The sequence below is a fragment of the Cololabis saira genome, chromosome 12 (assembly GCF_033807715.1).
Source record: "Cololabis saira isolate AMF1-May2022 chromosome 12, fColSai1.1, whole genome shotgun sequence".
NCBI classification, from domain to species: domain Eukaryota; kingdom Metazoa; phylum Chordata; class Actinopteri; order Beloniformes; family Belonidae; genus Cololabis; species Cololabis saira.
In genome coordinates, this window is record NC_084598.1 from 44157752 (window position 1) to 44183468 (window position 25717).

General features: G+C 46.4%; 3 protein-coding genes across 3 annotated transcripts in view; all 3 read right to left on the bottom strand.

Moving 5' to 3' along the window:
* Positions 1-3745: 3745 nt before the first annotated feature.
* LOC133456439 (mucin-2-like) lies at positions 3746-7256 on the bottom strand. Its single transcript, XM_061734915.1, has 3 exons — positions 7233-7256; positions 6315-6507; positions 3746-4774 (listed from the first exon to the last, which is right to left on the bottom strand). Exons 1-3 carry the CDS (start codon positions 7254-7256, stop codon positions 3747-3749), a joined length of 1245 nt encoding a protein of 414 aa, XP_061590899.1. The 3' UTR covers position 3746.
* Positions 7257-8078: 822 nt separating this feature from the next.
* Positions 8079-9161, bottom strand: LOC133456440 (mucin-5AC-like; the record flags this gene model as incomplete). Its single annotated transcript, XM_061734916.1, has 1 exon — positions 8079-9161. A coding segment is annotated over exon 1 (1083 nt), but the record flags the coding sequence as incomplete, so codon positions are not given.
* Positions 9162-17525: 8364 nt separating this feature from the next.
* Positions 17526-25717, bottom strand: part of LOC133456441 (mucin-5AC-like) — a gene marked incomplete at its 3' end in the record, with an annotated part of 35861 nt that continues 27669 nt past the window's right edge. Inside the window, exons 4-5 of the mRNA XM_061734917.1 lie at positions 19101-19685; positions 17526-18101 (exon numbers count right to left, since the gene is read on the bottom strand). Coding sequence (XP_061590901.1) covers positions 17526-18101; positions 19101-19685 — 1161 coding nt within the window. The remainder of the gene's footprint in view (positions 18102-19100; positions 19686-25717) is intronic.

Here is a 25717-nt window from a genome sequence, read left to right on the forward strand (position 1 = left end):
CCTGTTTCTTTATTTATCAAGTTGTATTTTTTTCTACTTTGTGATTTTATAAGCTAAGAAAACTTGTTTTGGGGGCTCCAAAGACTGAATGTGGTGATAGATTTATAGTTGCTGTTTATGTTGCTGTAATAATGACACAGTGATATATTGCTAAAAACACATTTTTGACCACCTGAGCACAGCAGTTGATTAAATGGGGTAGAGTGAGTCATTGTACTTTATTCCAGCCTTTTCCACTGCAGGGTGTCCTTTTTTTGAAACCTGTGTTACAACTTTGCGCTAAGCGTTCCAAGTAACAGCAAATGGGTGTGACGTGAAAGTGGGTGAAAGAAAAAAAGAGTGATTGTAAACTGTACTAGCTTTGTGCAGATCTGAATGCCTCACTTAATTACATATTTTAAGACTTAGGCAACTCAGACTAAAGTGACGGGTTGTTTTACGTCAGAGATTTCAAGTTGGCAGTCAAGTGAACACACCAAAATAAATGCCCTCAAGCTCAGAAGGTTTAGTAGTTTATACACTGCAAACCGTGAACCATCACTCCATGTCATATGCCCAAATATAAACAGTGCGTGCGTGCGTGCGTGCGTGCGTGCGTGCGTGCGTGCGTGCGTGCGTGCGTGCGTGCGTGCGTGCGTGCGTGCGTGCGTGCGTGCGTGCGTGCGTGCGTGCGTGCGTGCGTGCGTGCGTGCGTTTGTATTTATCTGTGTGGCTATGTGTGTGTGTGTGTGTGTGTGTGTGTGTCTGTGTGTGTGTGTTTATCTGTGTGGCTATGTGTGTGTGCGTGCGTGCGTATGTATGTATGTATGTATGTATGTATGTATGTATGTATGTATATATATATATATAAATATATATATATATATATATATATATATATATATAGACCATATAGACCAATATATGTGTATTCTATATTTTGATCATCTTCCAAAAGATGATAATATTCCTCAGTATATAACTTAATTGCGTGAACAATAACGAATACCAGTAATCTTATGGTGATAATGAAGCCGTAATCCTTTTCAGTATCAAACTGATGCGCCTTCTGAAGTGTTCAAAATCCATCAAGACTACAGGACATTGTTGATATAAGCTTTATTGAAATTTGTTATAGATTACAGCGAAAGACAGGGAGGGCAAATCACAAAGCAGATACCAAAAGCACCAAAAAAGAAGAAAAAAATGAATACTGTACATTACAGTTTTTCTTGATTGCCTAAGCATGATTTTCAAAACAGGGCCCGTGGTTTCAAAACACTACACACAATTAGCACAACAACACACCAAATTAGCAAAACACTACAGATCCTTTGCAAAATTAAACACGCTTGTAAAAACTATACACTTCTTTTTAAAAACCACACTTTGTTACCATATGAAACAAACACGTTTCACATTACTATACTATACTATGTTTGCACGAGTTACACTCTGCTGTGATAAACCTAAAACACTTTTAGCACTTCTACGTCCCTATGATTAGAGTAGGCTACTATCAACAAAGTACAAATATAGCTTACAGTTTTTCTTGATCGTTTTGGCCCATTTTTCCATTCACAGTTTACTTTTTCAAAACAGCTCACACAAAGCCCTTAACAGAAGCTGAAATAACCAAAACACTTTATGATGTTTGCAGAATGACACCACTTTCTCAAAACTTGTCACACATCCATCAAAACCAAACTTTTCCATCAAAACCTAGAATTCTTTCTCAATTGAACATGTGTGTTTTCTCATTTATTTACTGTAACGATGGATAACAAAATTGAAACCACAGCTATCAATATCAACTTTTGTTCAACACCCTCATAGTATTGACTATTTTCCAACTGACAACATACTACAATTTGGGTTTTGTATTGAGCACTCTAACTTAGTTATATAACTTAGAAATATACTGTCACAGAGTATTTACAGTAAAATCAGAAAATGTGTATACAGTAAAATATTGTAGATCTGTTTTTGTATTGCTGAAGTTCCTGTCAACACCATTGATTTACATTTGTTCTACTGTGTACAACATGGAAAGATTCTGACAGAAAAATATTTATTGCAGTACTTGTCACATGCACGTAATCAAAATGACAGGGTTCAATATGCAGTACAACAAAGGTCAATTGTCAAAGAAAGCACTGTAAATGAAACACAATGAAATGAAACCCTGTAAATATGAAAAAAATAAAAATACAGGAAAATGACGCATTGTCGACACGGGCCTGACGATCAGGCCACATGTTCTCATCCACGTCCTCCTCGATCTATGCTTGGTGTCAACTTTGCTATTGACCTCTTTGATAGGTTGAGGACTACTTGCTTTGTTTTGCAAAGAGAGTTCACAGAGGTGCTGATAATTTTTAGAATTGAGACAGCAGTTCCAATTGGCTGCTACAAAGTGTCTGCAATGTGTTGCCATGGTAAATCAGTTATGTTTTGTGTCTCTTTGTGAGAAGTGTATTACAGTAAAAGTCAAAGAAAATTGTGTGAAAGCAATGAGAAATAGTTAACCGATTCGCCAGAGAGGACTCTTGCTGTGCAAAGAAGGTGTGAGCATTAGATAAAGTTGACCCATGATGTGCAAAATGTGTCAAAGCAATCGAGAAAAACTGTAGTCTTTCTCTGACTCTTGTGCTTGGAGACCAATGAGCTCACCTGCTGCTTTCTATAGTGTAGATACACCTGATTGGTGTGTCTACATTTAAGCAAACAAGTGTTTGCACACCTGATGACTGTGTGGAACCAACTGGTTGGACGGTGTGCTAATTTGACAGTCAGTGCTTTGGTATTGCAAAGAAGTGACTTTATGATAGATTTTTGTGTCTAATGTACGTCTAGTGTGTTTAGTGTTTTGAAAATCACTGTGTGTAGAGTTTTGCAACAAGTGTGAGGTTGACAATGTGCTTATAGTTGTGCAAATATGGGCTGATGTTTTGCTTCATGAGTGTAAGGTTTTGCTAATAGTGTACTACTTTTAATTTTAGTGTGTAAGCAATCGAAAAAAACTGTAAGAGATTCTCCATGAAGATCTTTTATTCCACAACATTTTATTCCACAAGAATAGTTTTAAAATGATGGCCGTAGTACAATTTTTTTCCCCTTTTTGGGGGGAGGGGGGGGTCTTTTACCGACCACAACCCCCCTCTGAAATTATCTCATAAAAATTCAAACATAAATATATAAATTATCTTCACATTCTTTGCGAAGTATATATTAAAATTATTTAAGGCAAAAGAAAACAATATTAAATATGATAATTGATTTAATTGTACATCTGGATCACTTGTTCAATTTCATTCATTCATTCATTGTCAACCGGTGGTCCGTGGCCCTCGGGTGGTCCGTGGCGGTATTGCAGGTGATCCGTGAAATTGTAAGTGGAAAACAATAATAATTTAAAAAATATATATTTATTCTTTAGACTCAATTTATTTTCCATTTATTATTCATTTTTGTGAATAATTTACCCACCCAAATTATGTCAAATATGTGAGAGTGAACTTTGTAATATTATAAGCCCTCATGGCTTCCTATTGTTCATTTTTCATTGACTGTTTTTGTTTTGTTTTTTTTTTATAGCAAAAGGTGCAAATAAAAATAGACACTGATGCAAATACATAACCTATATACTACTCTTATTTAAAAGCAAGGTGCAAATGAAAACAAACATCCCCAAAAGCAGTTGGTCCCCGAGTTGCTTCTTGGTTATAATGGTGGGACTGGGACAAAACCAGTTGAAAACCTCTGGTCTAAAGCAAAGAGACAAGGAGACCAAGCAACAGGTGGAGAATACCCCACCTGACGCAACAAGCACCACTGGTGGTTGTTGAGGTGGTGGGTGGTTGCGTTGTTGTAGTTGGTGGATTGGTATTTGTAGTTGACCTGATACTTGTAGTGGGTGTAGTAGATGTTGTTGCAAGTGTAGTAGTCATCATATTTGGTGTAGACCTAGTAGTAGTAGTTTTTGTCATAGATTTACTAGTGGTAGTTGGTGAAGTAGTTGTGTCAGCTGATGTTGCAGAAGTCCTTTTGGTTGCAGTAAAGGTTTTTCTGGTTGTTGCAGAAGTTCTAGCAGATGTTGTACGTTTTCTAAAAGTTGTTGCTGTGGTTGGTTCTCTGGTACTTGTGGTTGGAAAAGCTGTATTTGTAGTTTGTGCAGGAGAGGTTGTGGTTGGATTAATTGGGTTTGTGGTTGGTGCACCTGTAGATGTGGTTGGTGCACCTGTAGATGTGGTTGGTGCACCTGTAGAACGAGCAGCTGTAGATCTGGTGGGGGCAACTGAAGATGTCGAAGGAGTAGCTATAGCTGTGGTTGCAGCAACAGTTTTTGTGGTTGGAGCAGCTGTAGATGTGGTTGGAGCAGCTTTGGATGTTGTTGGTGCACTTGTAGATGTTGTCTGTGGAGATGTAGATGTGGCTGATGCAGCAGTAGATAAAATTGTAGCAGCTGTAGTTGTGGTTGAAGCAACTGAAGATGTGGTTGGCACAGCAGTAGATGTTGCGGAAATTGTAGATGTGGTTGGAGCACTTGTAGTTGTCGACGGGACACCTGTAGATGTGGTGGGAGCCCTTGTAGATGTGGTTCGAGCACCTGCAGATGTGGTTGGAGCAGCTGTAGATGTCGTCGGGACACCTGCAGTTGTGGTGGGAGCAGATGTAGTTGTAACTGGAATAGCTGTCGATGTGGTTGGGGCAGCCGTAGATGTTGCTGTACTTGTAGATGTGATTGGCGCAACTGTAGTTGTAATAGTAGCAGCTGTAGATCTGATCAGGGCAGCTGTAGATACAGCAGCTGTAGATGTGGTTAAAGCAACAGTTCTTGTGATTGGAGCAGCTATAGATGTTGCGGAAATTGTAGATGTGGTTGGAGCAGCAGTAGTTGTAGTTGGTGCAGCAGTAGTTGTAGTTAGTGCAGCTGTAGTTGTTGGCACAGCAGTAGTTGTAGTTGGTGCAGCAGTAGTTGTGGTTGGTGCGGTAGTAGTTGTAGTTGGTGCAGCAGTAGTTGTAGTTGGTGCGGTAGTAGTTGTAGTTAGTGTAGCTGTAGTAGTTGGTGCAGCAGTAGTTGTAGTTAGTGCAGCTGTGGTAGTTGTTGGACTGGCTGTTGTGGTTGGAGCAGATGTAGTTGTTGTTAGAGCGGCAGTGGTAGTTGTTGGAGTGGCGGTGGTTTTAGTTGGTACAACTGTGGTTTTTGTTGGAGCAGCTGTTGTTGTAGTTGGCGCAACTGTAGTTGTTGTTGGACCGGCTGTTGTTGTGGTTGGAGCAGCTGTAGTTGTTGTTGGACCGGCTGTTGTTGTGGTTGGAGCAGCTGTAGTTGTAGTTGGTGCAACTGTGGTTGTTGTTGGAGCCGCTGTGGTTGTTGTTGGAGCGGCTGTGGTAGTTGTTGGAGCGACTGTGGTTGTAGTTGGTGCTACTGTGGTTGTTGTTGGAGCCGCTGTGGTTGTTGTTGGAGCAACTGTAGTTGTAGTTTGTGCAACTGTAGTTGTTTTTGGAGCCGATGTGGTTGTAGTTGGAGCAGCTGTTGTTGTAGTTGGAGCGGCTGTTGTTGTTGTTGGAGCGACTGTGGTTGTTGTTGGAGAGGCTGTGTTTCTAGTTGGAGCAGCTGTAGTTGTTGTTGGAGCCGCTGTGGTAGTTTTTGGAGCGACTGTTGTTGTGGTTGGAGAAGCTGTAGTTGTGGTTGGAGCTGCTGTGGTAGTTGTTGGAGAGGCTGTAGTTGTAGTTTGTGCAACTGTAGTTGTTGTTGGAAAGGCTGTTGTTGGGGCCGCTGTGGTTGTAGTTGGAGCCGCTGTGGTAGTTTTTGGAGCGACTGTTGTTGTGGTTGGAGCTGCTGTGGTTGTTGTTGGAGCGGCTGTTGTTGTGGTTGGAGCGACTGTGGTTGTTGTTGGAGCGACTGTTGTTGTGGTTGGAGAAGCTGTAGTTGTTGGTGGAGCTGCTGTGGTTGTAGTTGGAGCAGCTGTGGTTGTTGTTGGAGCAGCTGTTGTTGTGGTTGGAGAAGCTGTAGTTGTAGCGACTGTTGTTTTGGTTGGAGAAGCTGCAGTTGTTGTTGGAGCAACTGTGGTTGTTGTTGGAGCGACTGTTGTTGTGGTTGGAGAAGCTGTAGTTTTTGATGCAACAGTGGTAGTTGTTGGAGCAGCTGTTGTTGTGGTTGGAGAAGCTGTAGTTGTAGTTGGAGCTGCTGTGGTAGTTGTTGGAGCAGCTGTGGTAGTTGTTGGAGCTGCTGTGGTTGTGGTTGGAGAAGCTGTAGTTGTGGTTGGAGAAGCTGTGGTTGTTGTTGGAGCGATTGTGGTAGTTGTTGGAGCGGCTGTTGTTGTTGATGTAACCATGGTTGTTGTCAAAGCAGCAGTGGTTGCGGTTGGAGTAGCTGCAAATGTCGTCGGGACACCTGTAGTTGTGGTGGGAGCAGATGTAGTCGTAACTGGAATAGCTGTAGATGTGGTTGGGGCAGCCGTAGATGTTGCTGTACTTGTAGATGTGGTTGGTGCAACTGTAGTTGTAATAGCAGCAGATGTAGATCTGATCAGGGCAGCTGTAGATACAGCAGCTGTAGATGTGGTTGAAGCAACAGTTCTTGTGATTGGAGCAGCTATAGATGTTGCGGAAATTGTAGATGTGGTTGGAGCAGCAGTAGTTGTAGTTGGTGCAGCTGTAGTTGTTGGCAAAGCAGTAGTTGTAGTTGGTGCAGCAGTAGTTGTGGTTGGTGCGGTAGTAGTTGTAGTTGGTGCAGTAGTAGTTGTAGTTGGTTCGGTAGTAGTTGTAGTTAGTGCAGCTGTAGTAGTTGGAGCAGCAGTAGTTGTAGTTGGTGCAGCTGTAGTTGTAGTTGGTGCGGTAGTAGTTGTAGTTAGTGCAGCTGTAGTAGTTGGTGCAGCAGTAGTTGTAGTTATTGCAGCTGTAGTTGTTGGTGCAGCAGTAGTTGTAGTTAGTGCAGCTGTGGTAGTTGTTGGACCGGCTGTTGTGGTTGTAGCAGATGTAGTTGTTGTTAGAGCGGCAGTGGTAGTTGTTGGAGTGGCGGTGGTTGTATTTGGTACAACTGTAGTTGTTGTTGGACTGGCTGTTGTTGTAGTTGGAGCAGATGTAGTTGTAGTTGGTGAAACTGTGGTTGTGGTTTGAGCGGCTGTGGTAGTCGTCGGAGCAGCTGTAGTTGTAGTTGGTGCAACTGTGGTAGTTGTTGTTGGAGAGGCTGTTGTAGTTGGTGCAACTGTAGTCGTTGTTGGAGCAGCAGTGGTTGTAGTTGGAGCAACTGTGGTAGTTGTTGTAGCTGCCATGGTTGTAGTTGGAGCAGCTGTGGTTGTAGTTGGAGCAACTGTGGTAGTTGTTGGAGCGACTGTGGTTGTGGTTGGAGCAGCTGTAGTTGTAGTTGGAGCTGCTGTGGTAATTGTTGGAGCGACTTTGGTAGTTGTTGGAGAAGCTGTAGTTGTAGTTGGAGCGACTGTGGTAGTTGTTGGAGCGACTTTGGTAGTTGTTGGAGCAGCAGTGGTTGTAGTTGGTGCAACTGTAGTTGTTGGAGCGACTGTGGTAGTTGTTGGAGAAGCTGTAGTTGTAGTTGGAGGGACTCTGGTAGTTGTTGGAGCAGCTGTAGTTGTAGTTGGTGCACGAGTAGTTGTAGTTGGTGCAGCAGTAGTTGTAGTTGGTGCAACTGTGGTTGTGGTTGGAGAAGCTGTAGTTGTAGTTGGAGCTGCAGTAGTTGGAGCTGCTGTGGTAGTTGTTGGAGAAGCTGTAGTTGTAGTTGGAGCAACTGTGGTAATTGTTGGAGCGGCTGTTGTTGTAGTTGGTGCAGCAGTGGTTGTTGGTTCGGCAGTAGTTGTAGTTGGTGCAGCTGTAGTTGTTGGTGCAGCAGTAGTTGTAGCTAGTGCAGCAGTAGTTATAGTTGGTGCAACTGTAGTTGTAGTTGGAGCAGCTGTAGTTGTAGTTGGAGCAGCTGTAGTTGTAGTTGGAGCGACTGTTGTTTTGGTTGGAGAAGCTGCAGTTGTTGTTGGAGCGACTGTTGTTGTGGTTGGAGAAGCTGTAGTTTTTGATGCAACAGTGGTAGTTGTTGGAGCAGCTGTTGTTGTGGTTGGAGAAGCTGTAGTTGTAGTTGGAGCTGCTGTGGTAGTTGTTGGAGCAGCTGTGGTAGTTGTTGGAGCTGCTGTGGTTGTGGTTGGAGAAGCTGTAGTTGTGGTTGGAGAAGCTGTGGTTGTTGTTGGAGCGATTGTGGTAGTTGTTGGAGCGGCTGTTGTTGTTGATGTAACCATGGTTGTTGTCAAAGCAGCAGTGGTTGCGGTTGGAGTAGCTGCAAATGTCGTCGGGACACCTGTAGTTGTGGTGGGAGCAGATGTAGTCGTAACTGGAATAGCTGTAGATGTGGTTGGGGCAGCCGTAGATGTTGCTGTACTTGTAGATGTGGTTGGTGCAACTGTAGTTGTAATAGCAGCAGATGTAGATCTGATCAGGGCAGCTGTAGATACAGCAGCTGTAGATGTGGTTGAAGCAACAGTTCTTGTGATTGGAGCAGCTATAGATGTTGCGGAAATTGTAGATGTGGTTGGAGCAGCAGTAGTTGTAGTTGGTGCAGCTGTAGTTGTTGGCAAAGCAGTAGTTGTAGTTGGTGCAGCAGTAGTTGTGGTTGGTGCGGTAGTAGTTGTAGTTGGTGCAGTAGTAGTTGTAGTTGGTTCGGTAGTAGTTGTAGTTAGTGCAGCTGTAGTAGTTGGAGCAGCAGTAGTTGTAGTTGGTGCAGCTGTAGTTGTAGTTGGTGCGGTAGTAGTTGTAGTTAGTGCAGCTGTAGTAGTTGGTGCAGCAGTAGTTGTAGTTATTGCAGCTGTAGTTGTTGGTGCAGCAGTAGTTGTAGTTAGTGCAGCTGTGGTAGTTGTTGGAACGGCTGTTGTGGTTGTAGCAGATGTAGTTGTTGTTAGAGCGGCAGTGGTAGTTGTTGGAGTGGCGGTGGTTGTATTTGGTACAACTGTAGTTGTTGTTGGACTGGCTGTTGTTGTAGTTGGAGCAGATGTAGTTGTAGTTGGTGAAACTGTGGTTGTGGTTTGAGCGGCTGTGGTAGTCGTCGGAGCAGCTGTAGTTGTAGTTGGTGCAACTGTGGTAGTTGTTGTTGGAGAGGCTGTTGTAGTTGGTGCAACTGTAGTCGTTGTTGGAGCAGCAGTGGTTGTAGTTGGAGCAACTGTGGTAGTTGTTGTAGCTGCCATGGTTGTAGTTGGAGCAGCTGTAGTTGTAGTTGGAGCTGCTGTGGTAATTGTTGGAGCAACTTTGGTAGTTGTTGGAGAAGCTGTAGTTGTAGTTGGAGCGACTGTGGTAGTTGTTGGAGCGACTTTGGTAGTTGTTGGAGCAGCAGTGGTTGTAGTTGGTGCAACTGTAGTTGTTGGAGCGACTGTGGTAGTTGTTGGAGAAGCTGTAGTTGTAGTTGGAGGGACTCTGGTAGTTGTTGGAGCAGCTGTAGTTGTAGTTGGTGCACGAGTAGTTGTAGTTGGTGCAGCAGTAGTTGTAGTTGGTGCAACTGTGGTTGTGGTTGGAGAAGCTGTAGTTGTAGTTGGAGCTGCAGTAGTTGGAGCTGCTGTGGTAGTTGTTGTAGAAGCTGTAGTTGTAGTTGGAGCAACTGTGGTAATTGTTGGAGCGGCTGTTGTTGTAGTTGGTGCAGCAGTGGTTGTTGGTTCGGCAGTAGTTGTAGTTGGTGCAGCTGTAGTTGTTGGTGCAGCAGTAGTTGTAGCTAGTGCAGCAGTAGTTATAGTTGGTGCAACTGTAGTTGTAGTTGGAGCAGCTGTAGTTGTAGTTGGAGCAGCTGTAGTTGTAGTTGGTGCAACTGTAGTTGGAGCTGCTGTGGTAGTTGTTGGAGCGGCTGTGGTTGTGGTTGGAGAAGCTGTAGTTGTAGTTGGAGCGACTGTGGTAGTTGTTGGAGCAGCTGTAGTTGTAGTTGGAGAAGCTGTAGTTGTAGTTGGAGCTGCTGTGGTAGTTGTTGGAGCAGCAGTAGTTGTGGGTGGTGCTGCTGTAGTTGTAGTTGGTGCAACTGTGGTTGTGGTTGGAGAAGCTGTAGTTGTAGTTGGAGCGACTGTGGTAGTTGTTGGAGAAGCTGTAGTTGTAGTTAGAGAAGCTGTAGTTGTAGTTGGAGCTGCTGTGGTAGTTGTTGGAGCGACTGTTGTTGTGGTTGGAGAAACTGTAGTTGTAGTTGGAGCGACTGTGGTAGTTGTTGGAGCAGCTGTAGTTGTATTTGGAGAAGCTGTAGTTGTAGTTGGAGCTGCTGTGGTAGTTGTTGGAGCGACTGTTGTTGTGGTTGGAGAAGCTGTAGTTGTAGTTGGAGCGACTGTGGTTGTGGTTGGAGCAGCAGTAGTTGTGGTTGGTGCTGCTGTAGTTGTAGTTGGAGCTGCTGTGGTAGTTGTTGGAGCGACTGTTGTTGTGGTTGGAGAAGCTGTGGTTGTGGTTGGAACGGCTGTGGTTGTTGTTGGAGAAGCTGTAGTTGTAGTTGGTGCTGCTGTAGTTGTAGTTGGTGCAACTGTGGTTGTGGTTGGAGAAGCTGTAGTTGTAGTTGGAGCGACTGTGGTAGTTGTTGGTGCAGCCGTAGTTGTGGTTGGAGAAGCTGTAGTTGTAGTTGGAGCTGCTGTGGTAGTTGTTGGAGCGGCTGTGGTTGTAGTTGGTGCAACTGTTGTTGTTGATGCAACTGTGGTAGTTGTTGGAGAAGCTGTATTTGTAGTTGGAGCGACTGTGGTAGTTGTTGGTGCAGCAGTAGTTGTAGTTGGTGCACCAGTAGTTGTAGTTGGTGCAGCAATAGTTGTAGTTGGAGAAGCTGTAGTTGTAGTTGGTGCAACTGTGGTTGTAGTTGGTGCAACTGTAGTTGGAGCTGCTGTGGTAGATGTTGGAGCGGCTGTGGTAGTTGTTGGAGCGGCTGTTGTTGTGGTTGGAGAAGCTGTAGTTGTAGTTGGTGCAACTGTAGTTGTAGTTGGTGCAACTGTAGTTGGAGCTGCTGTGGTAGTTGTTGGAGCGGCTGTGGTAGTTGTTGGAGCGGCTGTTGTTGTAGTTGGAGCGACTGTGGTAGTTGTTGGAGCAGCTGTAGTTGTAGTTGGAGAAGCTGTAGTTGTAGTTGGAGCTGCTGTGGTAGTTGTTGGAGCGACTTTGGTAGTTGTTGGAGAAGCTGTAGTTGTAGTTGGAGCGACTGTGGTAGTTGTTGGAGCAGCTGTAGTTGTAGTTGGAGAAGCTGTAGTTGTAGTTGGAGCTGCTGTGGTAGTTGTTGGTGCAGCAGTAGTTGTGGTTGGAGAAGCTGTAGTTGTAGTTGGTGCAACTGTTGTTGTGTGAGCAGCTGTTGTTGTGGTTGGAGCAGCTGTGGTTGTAGTTGGTGCAACTGTAGTTGTTGTTGGCACAACTGTAGTTGTAATAGTAGCAGCTGTAGATCTGATCAGGGCAGCTGTAGATACAGCAACTGTAGATGTGGTTGAGGCAACAGTTCTTGTGATTGGAGCAGCTATAGATGTTGCGGAAATTGTAGATGTGGTTGGAGCAGCAGTAGTTGTAGTTGGTGCAGCAGTAGTTGTAGTTAGTGCAGCTGTAGTTGTTGGCACAGCAGTAGTTGTAGTTGGTGCAGTAGTAGTTGTAGTTGGTGCAGCAGTAGTTGTAGTTAGTGCAGCTGTAGTAGTTGGAGCAGCAGTAGTTGTAGTTGGTGCAGCTGTAGTTGTAGTTGGTGCGGTAGTAGTTGTAGTTAGTGCAGCTGTATTAGTTGGTGCAGCAGTAGTTGTAGTTAGTGCAGCTGTGGTAGTTGTTGGACCGGCTGTTGTGGTTGGAGCAGATGTAGTTGTTGTTAGAGCGGCAGTGGTAGTTGTTGGAGTGGCGGTGGTTGTAGTTGGTACAACTGTAGTTGTTGTTGGACCGGCTGTTGTTGTAGTTGGAGCAGATGTAGTTGTAGTTGGTGAAACTGTGGTTGTGGTTTGAGCGACTGTTGTTTTGGTTGGAGCCGCTGTGGTTGTATTTGGTGCAACTGTAGTCGTTGTTGGAGCAGCAGTTGTTGTGGTTGGAGCTGCTGTTGTTGTTGATGCAACTGTGGTAGTTGTTGGAGAAGCTGTAGTTGTAGTTGGAGCTGCTGTGGTTGTAATTGGAGCAACTGTGGTAGTTGTTGGAGCTTCTGTGGTTGTAGTTGGAGTGGCTGTTGTTGTTGATGCAACTGTGGTAGTTGTTGGAGAAGCTGTAGTTGTAGTTGGAGCGACTGTGGTAGTTGTTGGTGCAGCAGTAGTTGTAGTTGGTGCAACTGTGGTTGTGGTTGGAGAAGCTGTAGTTGTAGATCGAGCTGCTATGGTTGTGGTTGGAGCTGCTGTGGTAGTTGTTGGAGCGACTTTGGTAGTTGTTGGAGAAGCTGTAGTTGTAGTTGGAGCGACTGTGGTAGTTGTTGGAGCGACTGTGGTTGTTGTTGGAGAAGCTGTAGTTGTAGTTGGAGGGACTCTGGTAGTTGTTGGAGCAGCTGTAGTTGTAGTTGGTGCACCAGTAGTTGTAGTTGGTGCAGCAGTAGTTGTAGTTGGTGCAACTGTGGTTGTGGTTGGAGAAGCTGTAGTTGTAGTTGGAGCTGCAGTAGTTGGAGCTGCTGTGGTAGTTGTTGGAGAAGCTGTAATTGTAGTTGGAGCAACTGTGGTAGTTGTTGGAGCGGCTGTTGTTGTAGTTGGTGCAGCAGTAGTTGTAGTTGGTGCAGCTGTAGTTGTTGGTGCAGCAGTAGTTGTAGTTGGTGCAGCAGTAGTTGTAGTTGGTGCAGCAGTAGTTGTAGTTGGTGCTGCTGTAGTTGTGGTTGGTGCAGCAGTAGTTGTAGTTGGTGCAACTGTAGTTGTTGTTGGTGCAGCAGTAGTTGTATTTGGTGCAACTGTAGTTGTAGTTGGTGCAGCAGTAGTTGTAGTTGGTTCAACTGTGGTTGTGGTTGGAGAAGCTGTAGTTGTAGTTGGAGCTGCAGTAGTTGGAGCTGCTGTGGTAGTTGTTGGAGAAGCTGTAGTTGTAGTTGGAGCAACTGTGGTAGTTGTTGGAGCGGCTGTTGTTGTAGTTGGTGCAGCAGTAGTTGTAGTTGGTGCAGCTGTAGTTGTTGGTGCAGCAGTAGTTGTAGTTGGTGCAGCAGTAGTTGTAGTTGGTGCAGCAGTAGTTGTAGTTGGTGCAGCAGTAGTTGTAGTTGGTGCTGCTGTAGTTGTGGTTGGTGCAGCAGTAGTTGTAGTTGGTGCAACTGTAGTTGTTGTTGGAGCGACTGTGGTAGTTGTTGGAAAAGCTGTAGTTGTAGTTGGAGCAACTGTGGTAGTTGTTGGAGTGGCTGTTGTTGTAGTAGTTGGTGCAGCAGTAGTTGTTGGTGCGGCAGTAGTTGTAGTTGGTGCAGCTGTAGTTGTTGGTGCAGCAGTAGTTGTAGTTGGTGCAGCAGTAGTTGTAGTTGGTGCAGCAGTAGTTGTATTTGGTGCAACTGTAGTTGTAGTTGGAGCAGCTGTAGTTGTAGTTCGAGCTGCTATGGTAGTTGTTGGAGCGACTGTGGTAGTTGTTGGAGCAGCAGTGGTTGTAGTTGGTGCAACTGTGGTTGTGGTTGGAGCTGCTGTGGTAGTTGTTGGAGCGACTTTGGTAGTTGTTGGAGAAGCTGTAGTTGTAGTTGGAGCGACTGTGGTAGTTGTTGGAGCGACTGTGGTAGTTGTTGGAGAAGCTGTAGTTGTAGTTGGAGGGACTCTGGTAGTTGTTGGAGCAGCTGTAGTTGTAGTTGGTGCACCAGTAGTTGTAGTTGGTGCAGCAGTAGTTGTAGTTGGTGCAACTGTGGTTGTGGTTGGAGAAGCTGTAGTTGTAGTTGGAGCTGCAGTAGTTGGAGCTGCTGTGGTAGTTGTTGGAGAAGCTGTAGTTGTAGTTGGAGCAACTGTGGTAGTTGTTGGAGCGGCTGTTGTTTTAGTTGGTGCAGCAGTAGTTGTAGTTGGTGCAGCTGTAGTTGTTGGTGCAGCAGTAGTTGTAGTTGGTGCAGCAGTAGTTGTAGTTGGTGCAGCAGTAGTTGTATTTGGTGCAACTGTAGTTGTAGTTGGAGCAGCTGTAGTTGTAGTTCGAGCTGCTATGGTAGTTGTTGGAGCGACTGTGGTAGTTGTTGGAGCAGCAGTGGTTGTAGTTGGTGCAACTGTGGTTGTGGTTGGAGCTGCTGTGGTAGTTGTTGGAGCGACTTTGGTAGTTGTTGGAGAAGCTGTAGTTGTAGTTGGAGCGACTGTGGTAGTTGTTGGAGCGACTGTGGTAGTTGTTGGAGAAGCTGTAGTTGTAGTTGGAGGGACTCTGGTAGTTGTTGGAGCAGCTGTAGTTGTAGTTGGTGCACCAGTAGTTGTAGTTGGTGCAGCAGTAGTTGTAGTTGGTGCAACTGTGGTTGTGGTTGGAGAAGCTGTAGTTGTAGTTGGAGCTGCAGTAGTTGGAGCTGCTGTGGTAGTTGTTGGAGAAGCTGTAGTTGTAGTTGGAGCAACTGTGGTAGTTGTTGGAGCGGCTGTTGTTGTAGTTGGTGCAGCAGTAGTTGTAGTTGGTGCAGCTGTAGTTGTTGGTACAGCAGTAGTTGTAGTTGGTGCAGCAGTAGTTGTAGTTGGTGCAGCAGTAGTTGTAGTTGGTGCTGCTGTAGTTGTGGTTGCTGCAGCAGTAGTTGTAGTTGGTGCAACTGTAGTTGTTGTTGGAGCGACTGTGGTAGTTGTTGGAGAAGCTGTAGTTGTAGTTGGAGCAACTGTGGTAGTTGTTGGAGCGGCTGTTGTTGTAGTTGGTGCAGCAGTAGTTGTTGGTGCGGCAGTAGTTGTAGTTGATGCAGCTGTAGTTGTTGGTGCAGCAGTAGTTGTAGTTGGTGCAGCAGTAGTTATAGTTAGTGCAGCAGTAGTTGTATTTGGTGCAACTGTAGTTGTAGTTGGAGCAGCTGTAGTTGTAGTTGGAGCAGCTGTAGTTGTAGTTGGTGCAACTGTAGTTGGAGCTGCTGTGGTAGTTGTTGGAGCGGCTGTGGTAGTTGTTGGAGCGGCTGTTGTTGTGGTTGGAGAAGCTGTAGTTGTAGTTGGAGCTGCTGTGGTAGTTGTTGGAGCGACTTTGGTAGTTGTTGGAGAAGCTGTAGTTGTAGTTGGAGCGACTGTGGTAGTTGTTGGAGCAGCTGTAGTTGTAGTTGGATAAGCTGTAGTTGTAGTTGGAGCTGCTGTGGTTGTGGTTGGAGCAGCAGTAGTTGTGGTTGGTGCTGCTGTAGTTGTAGTTGGAGCGACTGTGGTAGTTGTTGGAGAAGCTGTAGTTGTAGTTGGAGCGACTGTGGTAGTTGTTGGAGAAGCTGTAGTTGTAGTTGGAGCGACTGTGGTAGTTGTTGGTGCAGCAGTAGTTGTAGTTGGTGCAGCAGTAGTTGTAGTTGGTGCAACTGTAGTTGTTGTTGGAGCGACTGTGGTAGTTGTTGGAGAAGCTGTAGTTGTAGTTGGAGCGACTGTGGTAGTTGTTGGAGAAGCTGTAGTTGTAGTTGGAGCGACTGTGGTAGTTGATGCAACTGTGGTAGTTGTTGGAGAAGCTGTAGTTGTAGTTGGAGCGACTGTGGTAGTTGTTGGTGCAGCAGTAGTTGTAGTTGGTGCAACTGTGGTTGTTGTTGGAGAAGCTGTAGTTGTAGATCGAGCTGCTATGGTTGTGGTTGGAGCTGCTGTGGTAGTTGTTGGAGCGACTTTGGTAGTTGTTGGAGAAGCTGTAGTTGTAGTTGGAGCGACTGTGGTAGTTGTTGGAGCGACTTTGGTTGTTGTTGGAGAAGCTGTAGTTGTAGTTGGAGGGACTCTGGTAGTTGTTGGAGCAGCTGTAGTTGTAGTTGGTGCACCAGTAGTTGTAGTTGGTGCAGCAGTAGTTGTAGTTGGTGCAACTGTGGTTGTGGTTGGAGAAGCTGTAGTTGTAGTTGGAGCTGCAGTAGTTGGAGCTGCTGTGGTAGTTGTTGGAGAAGCTGTAGTTGTAGTTGGAGCAACTGTGGTAGTTGTTGGAGCGGCTGTTGTTGTAGTTGGTGCAGCAGTAGTTGTAGTTGGTGCAGCTGTAGTTGTTGGTGCAGCAGTAGTTGTAGTTGGTGCAGCAGTAGTTGTAGTTGGTGCAGCAGTAGTTGTAGTTGGTGCAGCAGTAGTTGTAGTTGGTGCTGCTGTAGTTGTGGTTGGTGCAGCAGTAGTTGTAGTTGGTGCAGCAGTAGTTGTTGTTGGAGCGACTGTGGTAGTTGTTGGAGAAGCTGTAGTTGTAGTTGGAGCAACTGTGGTAGTTGTTGGAGCGGCTGTTGTTGTAGTTGGTGCAGCAGTAGTTGTTGGTGCGGCAGTAGTTGTAGTTGGTGCAGCTGTAGTTGTTGGTGCAGCAGTAGTTGTAGTTGGTGCAGCAGTAGTTGTAGTTGGTGCAGCAGTAGTTGTATTTGGTGCAACTGTAGTTGTAGTTGGAGCAGCTGTAGTTGTAGTTCGAGCTGCTATGGTAGTTGTTGGAGCGACTGTGGTAGTTGTTGGAGCAGCAGTTGTTGTAGTTGGTGCAACTGTGGTTGTGGTTGGAGCTGCTGTGGTAGTTGTTGGAGCGACTTTGGTAGTTGTTGGAGAAGCTGTAGTTGTAGTTGGAGCGACTGTGGTAGTTGTTGGAGCGACTGTGGTAGTTGTTGCAGCAGCTGTAGTTGTAGTTGGTGCACCAGTAGTTGTAGTTGGTGCAGCAGTAGTTGTAGTTGGTGCAACTGTGGTTGTGGTTGGAGAAGCTGTAGTTGTAGTTGGAGCTGCAGTAGTTGGAGCTGCTGTGGTAGTTGTTGGAGAAGCTGTAGTTGTAGTTGGAGCAACTGTGGTAGTTGTTGGAGCGGCTGTTTTTGTAGTTGGTGCAGCAGTAGTTGTAGTTGGTGCAGCTGTAGTTGTTGGTGCAGCAGTAGTTGTAGTTGGTGCAGCAGTAGTTGTAGTTGGTGCAGCAGTAGTTGTAGTTGGTGCTGCTGTAGTTGTGGTTGTTGCAGCAGTAGTTGTAGTTGGTGCAACTGTAGTTGTTGTTGGAGCGACTGTGGTAGTTGTTGGAGAAGCTGTAGTTGTAGTTGGAGCAACTGTGGTAGTTGTTGGAGCGGCTGTTGTTGTAGTTGGTGCAGCAGTAGTTGTTGGTGCGGCAGTAGTTGTAGTTGGTGCAGCTGTAGTTGTTGGTGCAGCAGTAGTTGTAGTTGGTGCAGCAGTAGTTGTAGTTGGTGCAGCAGTAGTTGTATTTGGTGCAACTGTAGTTGTAGTTGGAGCAGCTGTAGTTGTAGTTGGAGCAGCTGTAGTTGTAGTTGGTGCAACTGTATTTGGAGCTGCTGTGGTAGTTGTTGGAGCGGCTGTGGTAGTTGTTGGAGCGGCTGTTGTTGTGGTTGGAGAAGCTGTAGTTGTAGTTGGAGCTGCTGCTGTGGTAGTTGTTGGAGCGACTTTGGTAGTTGTTGGAGAAGCTGTAGTTGTAGTTGGAGCGACTGTGGTAGTTGTTGGAGCAGCTGTAGTTGTAGTTGGAGAAGCTGTAGTTGTGGTTGGTGCTGCTGTGGTTGTGGTTGGAGCAGCAGTAGTTGTGGTTGGTGCTGCTGTAGTTGTAGTTGGTGCAACTGTGCTTGTGGTTGGAGAAGCTGTAGTTGTAGTTGGAGCGACTGTGGTAGTTGCTGGAGAAGCTGTAGTTGTAGTTGGTGCTGCTGTAGTTGTAGTTGGTGCAACTGTGGTTGTGGTTGGAGCAGCAGTAGTTGTGGTTGGTGCTGCTGTAGTTGTAGTTGGAGCGACTGTGGTAGTTGTTGGAGAAGCTGTAGTTGTAGTTGGAGCGACTGTGGTAGTTGTTGGTGCAGCAGTAGTTGTAGTTGGTGCAGCAGTAGTTGTAGTTGGTGCAACTGTAGTTGTTGTTGGAGCGACTGTGGTAGTTGTTGGAGAAGCTGTAGTTGTAGTTGGAGCGACTGTGGTAGTTGTTGGTGCAGCAGTAGTTGTGGTTGGAGAAGCTGTAGTTGTAGTTGGAGCTGCTGTGGTAGTTGTTGGAGCGACTTTGGTAGTTGTTGGAGCGGCTGTGGTTGTGGTTGGTGCAACTGTAGTTGTAGTTGGTGCAACTGTTGTTGTGTGAGCAGCTGTTGTTGTAATTGGTGCAACTGTAGTTGTAGTTGGTGCACCAGTAGTTGTAGTTGGTGCAACTGTTGTTGTGTGAGCAGCAGTGGTTGTGGTTGGAGCAGTTGTTGTTGTAGTTGGTGCAGCAATAGTTGTAGTTGGAGCTGCTTTGGTAGTTGTTGGAGCGGCTGTTGTTGTGGTTGGAGAAGCTGTAGTTGTAGTTTGAGCGACTTTGGTAGTTGTTGGAGACGCTGTAGTTGTAGTTGGAGCGACTGTGGTAGTTGTTGGAGCAGCTGTAGTTGTTGTTGGAGAAGCTGTAGTTGTAGTTGGAGCTGCTGTGGTAGTTGTTGGAGCGACTGTTGTTGTGGTTGGAGAAGCTGTAGTTGTAGTTGGAGCGACTGTGGTAGTTGTTGGAGAAGCTGTAGTTGTAGTTGGTGCTGCTGTAGTTGTAGTTGGTGCAACTGTGGTTGTGGTTGGAGAAGCTGTGGTTGTAGTTGGAGCGACTGTGGTAGTTGTTGGAGCGGCTGTGGTAGTTGTTGGAGCGGCTTTTGTTGTGGTTGGAGAAGCTGTAGTTGTAGTTGGAGCTGCTTTGGTAGTTGTTGGAGCGACTTTGGTAGTTGTTGGAGACGCTGTAGTTGTAGTTGGAGCGACTGTGGTAGTTGTTGGAGCAGCTGTAGTTGTAGTTGGAGAAGCTGTAGTTGTAGTTGGAGCTGCTGTGGTAGTTGTTGGAGCGACTGTTGTTGTGGTTGGAGAAGCTGTAGTTGTAGTTGGAGCGACTGTGGTTGTGGTTGGAGCAGCAGTAGTTGCAGATGGAGCGACTGTGGTAGTTGTTGGAGAAGCTGTAGTTGTAGTTGGTGCTGCTGTAGTTGTAGTTGGTGCAACTGTGGTTGTGGTTGGAGAAGCTGTAGTTGTAGTTGGAGCGACTGTGGTAGTTGTTGGAGAAGCTGTAGTTGTAGTTGGTGCTGCTGTAGTTGTAGTTGGTGCAACTGTGGTTGTGGTTGGAGAAGCTGTAGTTGTATTTGGAGTGACTGTGGTAGTTGTTGGTGCAGCAGTAGTTGTGGTTGGAGAAGCTGTAGTTGTAGTTGGAGCTGCTGTGGTAGTTGTTGGAGCGACTGTGGTAGTTGTTGGAGCGGCTGTGGTTGTAGTTGGTGCAACTGTTGTTGTGTGAGCAGCTGTTGTTGTGGTTGGAGAAGCTGTGGTTGTAGTTGGAGCAGCTGTGGTTGTAGTTGGTGCAACTGTAGTTGTTGTTGGAACAGCAGTGGTTGTGGTTGGAGCAGCTGTTGTTGTAGTTGGAGCGACTGTGGTAGTTGTTGGTGCAGCAGTAGTTGTAGTTGGAGCAGCTGTAGTTGTAGTTGGAGAAGCTGTAGTTGTAGTTGGAGCGACTGTGGTAGTTGTTGGAGAAGCTGTAGTTGTGGTTGGAGCAACTGTGGTTGTAGTTGGAGCTGTTGTGGTTGTGGTTGGAGCGGCTGTAGTTGTAGTTGGAGCGACTGTGGTAGTTGTTGGAGAAGCTGTAGTTGTAGTTGGAGCGACTGTGGTAGTTGTTGGTGCAGCAGTAGTTGTAGTTGGTGCACCAGTGGTTGTAGTTTGTGCAGCAGTAGTTGTAGTTGGTGCAGCAGTAGTTGTAGTTGGTGCAACTGTGGTTGTAGTTGGAGAAGCTGTAGTTGTAGTTGGAGCTGCTGTGGTAGTTGTTGGAGAAGCTGTAGTTGTAGTTGGAGCTGCTGTGGTTGTAGTTGGAGCGGCTGTTGTTGTGGTTGGAGCTGCTGTGGTTGTTGTTGGTGCAGCAGTAGTTGTTGTTGGTGCAGCTGTAGTTGTAGTTGGAGCTGCTGTGGTAGTTGTTGGAGCGACTGTGGTAGTTGTTGGAGCGGCTGTTGTTGTTGTTGGTGCAGCAGTAGTTGTTGGTGCAGCAGTAGTTGTAGTTGGTGCAACTGTGGTTGTAGTTGGTGCAACTGTGGTTGTGGTTGGAGAAGCTGTAGTTGTAGTTGGAGCGACTGTGGTTGTAGTTGGTGCAACTGTAGTTGTAGTTGGAGCTGCTGTGGTAGTTATTGGAGCGGCTGTGGTTGTTGTTGGAGCAGCTGTAGTTGTAGTTGGAGAAGCTGTAGTTGTAGTTGGAGCTGCTGTGGTTGTAGTTGGAGCTGCTGTGGTAGTTGTTGGAGCAACTGTGGTAGTTGTTGGAGCGGCTGTGGTTGTAGTTGGTGCAACTGTAGTTGTAGTTGGTGCAACTGTGGTTGTGGTTGGAGAAGCTGTAGTTGTAGTTGGTGCAACTGTGGTTGTAGTTGGTGCAACTGTGGTTGTAGTTGGTGCAACTGTAGTTGTAGTTGGTGCAACTGTAGTTGTAGTTGGTGCAACTGTGGTTGTGGTTGGAGAAGCTGTAGTTGTAGTTGGAGCGACTGTGGTTGTTGTTGAAGCGGCTGTTGTTGTGGTTGGAGAAGCTGTAGTTGTAGTTGGAGCTGCTGTGGTAAATATTGGAGCAGCTGTAGTTGTAGTTGGAGCGACTGTGGTTGTTGTTGAAGCGGCTGTTGTTGTGGTTGGAGAAGCTGTAGTTGTAGTTGGAGCTGCTGTGGTAGTTGTTGGAGCGACTGTGGTTGTAGTTGGTGCAACTGTGGTTGTAGTTGGTGCAACTGTAGTTGTAGTGGGTGCAACTGTGGTTGTAGTTGGTGCAACTGTAGTCGTAGTTGGTGCAACTGTACTTGTAGTTGGTGCAACTGTGGTTGTGGTTGGAGAAGCTGTGGTTGTAGTTGGTGCAACTGTATTTGTAGTTGGAGCTGCTGTGGTAGTTGTTGGAGCGGCTGTGGTAGTTGTTGGAGAGGCTGTTGTTGTGGTTGGAGAAGCTGTAGTTGTAGTTGGAGCGACTGTGGTAGTTGTTGGAGCAGCAGTAGTTGTAGTTGGTGCAGCAGTAGTTGTAGTTGGTGCAGCAGTAGTTGTAGTTGGTGCTGCTGTAGTTGTAGTTGGTGCAACTGTGGTTGTGGTTGGAGAAGCTTTAGTTGTAGTTGGAGCTGCTGTGGTAGTTGTTGGAGCGACTGTAGTTGTTGTTGGAGCAACTGTGGTTGTAGTTGGAGCTGCTGTGGTTGTAGTTGGTGCAACTGTAGTTGTTGTTGGAGCGACTGTGGTAGTTGTTGGAGAAGCTGTAGTTGTAGTTGGAGCGACTGTGGTTGTTGTTGGAGCAGCTGTAGTTGTAGTTGGAGAAACTGTAGTTGTAGTTGGAGCTGCTGTGGTAGTTGTTGGAGCGACTGTTGTTGTGGTTGGAGAAGCTGTAGTTGTAGTTGGAGCGACTGTGGTTGTTGTTGAAGCGGCTGTTGTTGTGGTTGGAGAAGCTGTAGTTGTAGTTGGAGCTGCTGTGGTAAATATTGGAGCAGCTGTAGTTGTAGTTGGAGCGACTGTGGTTGTTGTTGAAGCGGCTGTTGTTGTGGTTGGAGAAGCTGTAGTTGTAGTTGGAGCTGCTGTGGTAGTTGTTGGAGCGACTGTGGTTGTAGGTGGTGCAACTGTGGTTGTAGTTGGTGCAACTGTAGTTGTAGTGGGTGCAACTGTGGTTGTAGTTGGTGCAACTGTAGTCGTAGTTGGTGCAACTGTACTTGTAGTTGGTGCAACTGTGGTTGTGGTTGGAGAAGCTGTGGTTGTTGTTGGTGCAGCAGTAGTTGTAGTTGGTGCACCAGTAGTTGTAGTTGGTGCAGCAGTAGTTGTAGTTGGTGCAGAAGTAGTTGTAGTTGGTGCAGCTGTGGTTGTAGTTGGAGCAGCTGTGGTTGTAGTTGGTGCAACTGTAGTTGTTGTTGGAGCGACTGTGGTAGTTGTTGGAGAAGCTGTAGTTGTAGTTGGAGCGACTGTGGTTGTTGTTGGAGCAGCTGTAGTTGTAGTTGGAGAAACTGTAGTTGTAGTTGGAGCTGCTGTGGTAGTTGTTGGAGCGACTGTTGTTGTGGTTGGAGAAGCTGTAGTTGTAGTTGGAGCGACTGTAGTTGTAGTTGGTGCTGCTGTGGTTGTGGTTGGAGAAACTGTAGTTGTAGTTGGAGCGACTGTGGTTGTTGTTGGAGCAGCTGTAGTTGTAGTTGGAGAAACTGTAGTTGTAGTTGGAGCGACTGTGGTTGTAGTTGGTGCAACTGTAGTTGTAGTTGGAGCTGCTGTGGTAGTTGTTGGAGCGGCTGTGGTAGTTGTTGGAGCAGCTGTAGTTGTAGTTTGAGAAGCTGTAGTTGTAGTTGGAGCTGCTGTGGTTGTAGTTGGAGCGACTGTGGTAGTTGTTGGAGAAGCTGTAGTTGTAGTTGGAGCGACTTTGGTAGTTGTTGGTGCAGCAGTAGTTGTAGTTGGTGCAGCAGTAGTTGTAGTTGGTGCACCAGTAGTTGTGGTTGGTGCAGTAGTAGTTGTAGTTTGAGAAGCTGTAGTTGTTGTTGGAGCAACTGTGGTTGTAGTTGGAGCTGCTGTGGTAGTTGTTGGAGAAGCTGTAGTTGTGGTTGGAGCGACTGTGGTTGTAGTTGGTGCAGCTGTGGTTGTAGTTGGAGCAGCTGTGGTTGTAGTTGGTGCAACTGTAGTTGTTGTTGGAGCGACTGTGGTAGTTGTTGGAGAAGCTGTAGTTGTAGTTGGAGCGACTGTGGTTGTTGTTGGAGCAGCTGTAGTTGTAGTTGGAGAAACTGTAGTTGTAGCTGCTGTGGTAGTTGTTGGAGCGACTGTTGTTGTGGTTGGAGAAGCTGTAGTTGTAGTTGGAGCGACTGTAGTTGTAGTTGGTGCTGCTGTGGTTGTGGTTGGAGAAACTGTAGTTGTAGTTGGAGCGACTGTGGTTGTTGTTGGAGCAGCTGTAGTTGTAGTTGGAGAAACTGTAGTTGTAGTTGGAGCTGCTGTGGTAGTTGTTGGAGCGACTGTTGTTGTGGTTGGAGCAGCAGTAGTTGTAGTTGGTGCTGCTGTAGTTGTAGTTGGTGCAACTGTGGTTGTGGTTGGTGCAGCAGTAGTTTTAGTTGGTGCTGCTGTAGTTGTAGTTGGTGCAACTGTGGTTGTGGTTGGAGAAGCTGTAGTTGTTGTTGGAGCTGCTGTGGTAGTTTTTGGAGCGACTGTAGTTGTTGTTGGAGCGACTGTGGTAGTTGTTGGAGAAGCTGTAGTTGTGGTTGGAGCAACTGTGGTAGTTGTTGGAGAAGCTGTAGTTGTAGTTGGTGCAGCAGTAGTTGTAGTTGGTGCAACTGTAGTTGTAGTTGGAGCAGCAGTAGTTGTAGTTGGTGCAACTGTAGATGTAGTTGGAGCGACTGTGGTTGTAGTTGGTGCAACTGTGGATGTGGTTGGAGCAGCTGTAGTTGTAGTTGGAGCAGCTGTAGTTGTAGTTGGTGCAACTGTAGTTGTAGTTGGAGAGACTGTCGTTGTAGTTGGTGCAACTGTAGTTGTAGTTGGAGCTGCTGTGGTAGTTATTGGAGCGGCTGTGGTAGTTGTTGGAGCAGCTGTAGTTGTAGTTGGAGAAGCTGTAGTTGTAGTTGGAGCTGCTGTGGTTGTAGTTGGAGCTGCTGTGGTAGTTGTTGGAGCAACTGTGGTAGTTGTTGGAGCGGCTGTGGTTGTAGTTGGTGCAACTGTAGTTGTTGGAGCAACTGTTGTTGTGGTTGGAGCTGCTGTGGTAGTTGTTGGAGAAGCTGTAGTTGTTGTTGGAGCGACTGTGGTAGTTGTTGGAGAAGCTGTAGTTGTAGTTGGACCGACTGTGGTAGTTGTTGGTGCAGCAGTAGTTGTAGTTGGTAAACCAGTAGTTGTAGTTGGTGCAACTGTACTTGTTGGAGCAGCTGTTGTTGTGGTTGGAGAAGCTATTGTTGTAGTTGGAGCGACTGTGGTTGTTGTTGGAGCAGCTGTAGTTGTAGTTGGAGAAACTGTAGTTGTAGTTGGTGCTGCTGTGGTAGTTGTTGGAGCGGCTGTTGTTGTGGTTGGAGCAGCAGTAGTTGTAGTTGGTGCAGCTGTGGTTGTAGTTGGAGCGACTGTGGTTGTAGTTGGTGCAGCAGTAGTTGTAGTTGGTGCACCAGTAGTTGTGGTTGGTGCAGCAGTAGTTGTAGTTGGTGCTGCTGTAGTTGTAGTTGGTGCAACTGTGGTTGTGGTTGGAGCAGCTGTAGTTGTAGTTGGAGAAGCTGTAGTTGTAGTTGGAGCGACTGTGGTTGTAGTTGGAGCAGCTGTAGTTGTAGTTGGTGCAACTGTAGTTGTAGTTGGAGCAGCAGTAGTTGTAGTTGGTGCAACTGTAGTTGTAGTTGGAGCGACTGTGGTTGTAGTTGGTGCAACTGTAGTTGTAGTTGGAGCTGCTGTGGTAGTTGTTGGAGCGGCTGTGGTAGTTGTTGGAGCAGCTGTAGTTGTAGTTTGAGAAGCTGTAGTTGTAGTTGGAGCTGCTGTGGTTGTAGTTGGAGCGACTGTGGTAGTTGTTGGAGAAGCTGTAGTTGTAGTTGGAGCGACTTTGGTAGTTGTTGGTGCAGCAGTAGTTGTAGTTGGTGCAGCAGTAGTTGTAGTTGGTGCACCAGTAGTTGTGGTTGGTGCAGTAGTAGTTGTAGTTGGTGCTGCTGTAGTTGTAGTTGGTGCAACTGTGGTTGTGGTTGGAGAAGCTGTAGTTGTAGTTGGAGCTGCTGTGGTTGTAGTTGGAGCTGCTGTGGTAGTTGTTGGAGCCACTGTGGTAGTTGTTGGAGCGGCTGTGGTTGTACTTGGTGCAACTGTAGTTGTTGGAGCAGCTGTTGTTGTGGTTGGAGCTGCTGTGGTAGTTGTTGGAGAAGCTGTAGTTGTGGTTGGAGCAACTGTGGTTGTAGTTGGTGCAGCAGTAGTTGTAGTTGGTGCACCAGTAGTTGTAGTTGATGCAACTGTAGTTGTTGGAGCAGCTGTTATTGTGGTTGGAGCAGCAGTAGTTGTAGTTGGTGCTGCTGTAGTTGTAGTTGGTGCAACTGTGGTTGTGGTTGGTGCAGCAGTAGTTTTAGTTGGTGCTGCTGTAGTTGTAGTTGGTGCAACTGTGGTTGTGGTTGGAGAAGCTGTAGTTGTAGTTGGAGCGACTGTGGTAGTTGTTGGAGAAGCTGTAGTTGTAGTTGGTGCTGCTGTAGTTGTAGTTGGTGCAACTGTGGTTGTGGTTGGAGAAGCTGTAGTTGTAGTTGGAGCGACTGTGGTAGTTGTTGGTGCAGCAGTAGTTGTAGTTGGTGCACCAGTAGTTGTAGTTGGTGCAACTGTAGTTGTTGGAGCAGCTGTTGTTGTGGTTGGAGCTGCTGTGGTAGTTATTGGAGAAGCTGTAGTTGTAGTTGGAGCGACTGTGGTAGTTGTTGGTGCAGCAGTAGTTGTAGTTGGTGCAGAAATAGTTGTAGTTGGTGCAACTGTAGTTGTTGTTGGAGCGACTGTGGTAGTTGTTGGAGAAGCTGTAGTTGTAGTTGGAGCGACTGTGGTAGTTGTTGGAGAAGCTGTAGTTGTAGTTGGAGCGACTGTGGTAGTTGTTGGTGCAGCAGTAGTTGTGGTTGGAGAAGCTGTAGTTGTAGTTGGAGCTGCTGTGGTAGTTGTTGGAGCGACTGTGGTAGTTGTTGGAGCGGCTGTGGTTGTAGTTGGTGGAACTGTTGTGGTTGATGCAACTGTGGTAGTTGTTGGAGAAGCTGTAGTTGTAGTTGGAGCGACTGTGGTAGTTGTTGGTGCAGCAGTAGTTTTAGTTGGTGCACCAGTAGTTGTAGTTGGTGCAGCAATAGTTGTAGTTGGAGAAGCTGTAGTTGTAGTTGGTGCAACTGTAGTTGGAGCTGCTGTGGTAGTTGTTGGAGCGGCTGTGGTAGTTGTTGGAGCGGCTGTAGTTGTAGTTGGAGCGACTGTGGTAGTTGTTGGAG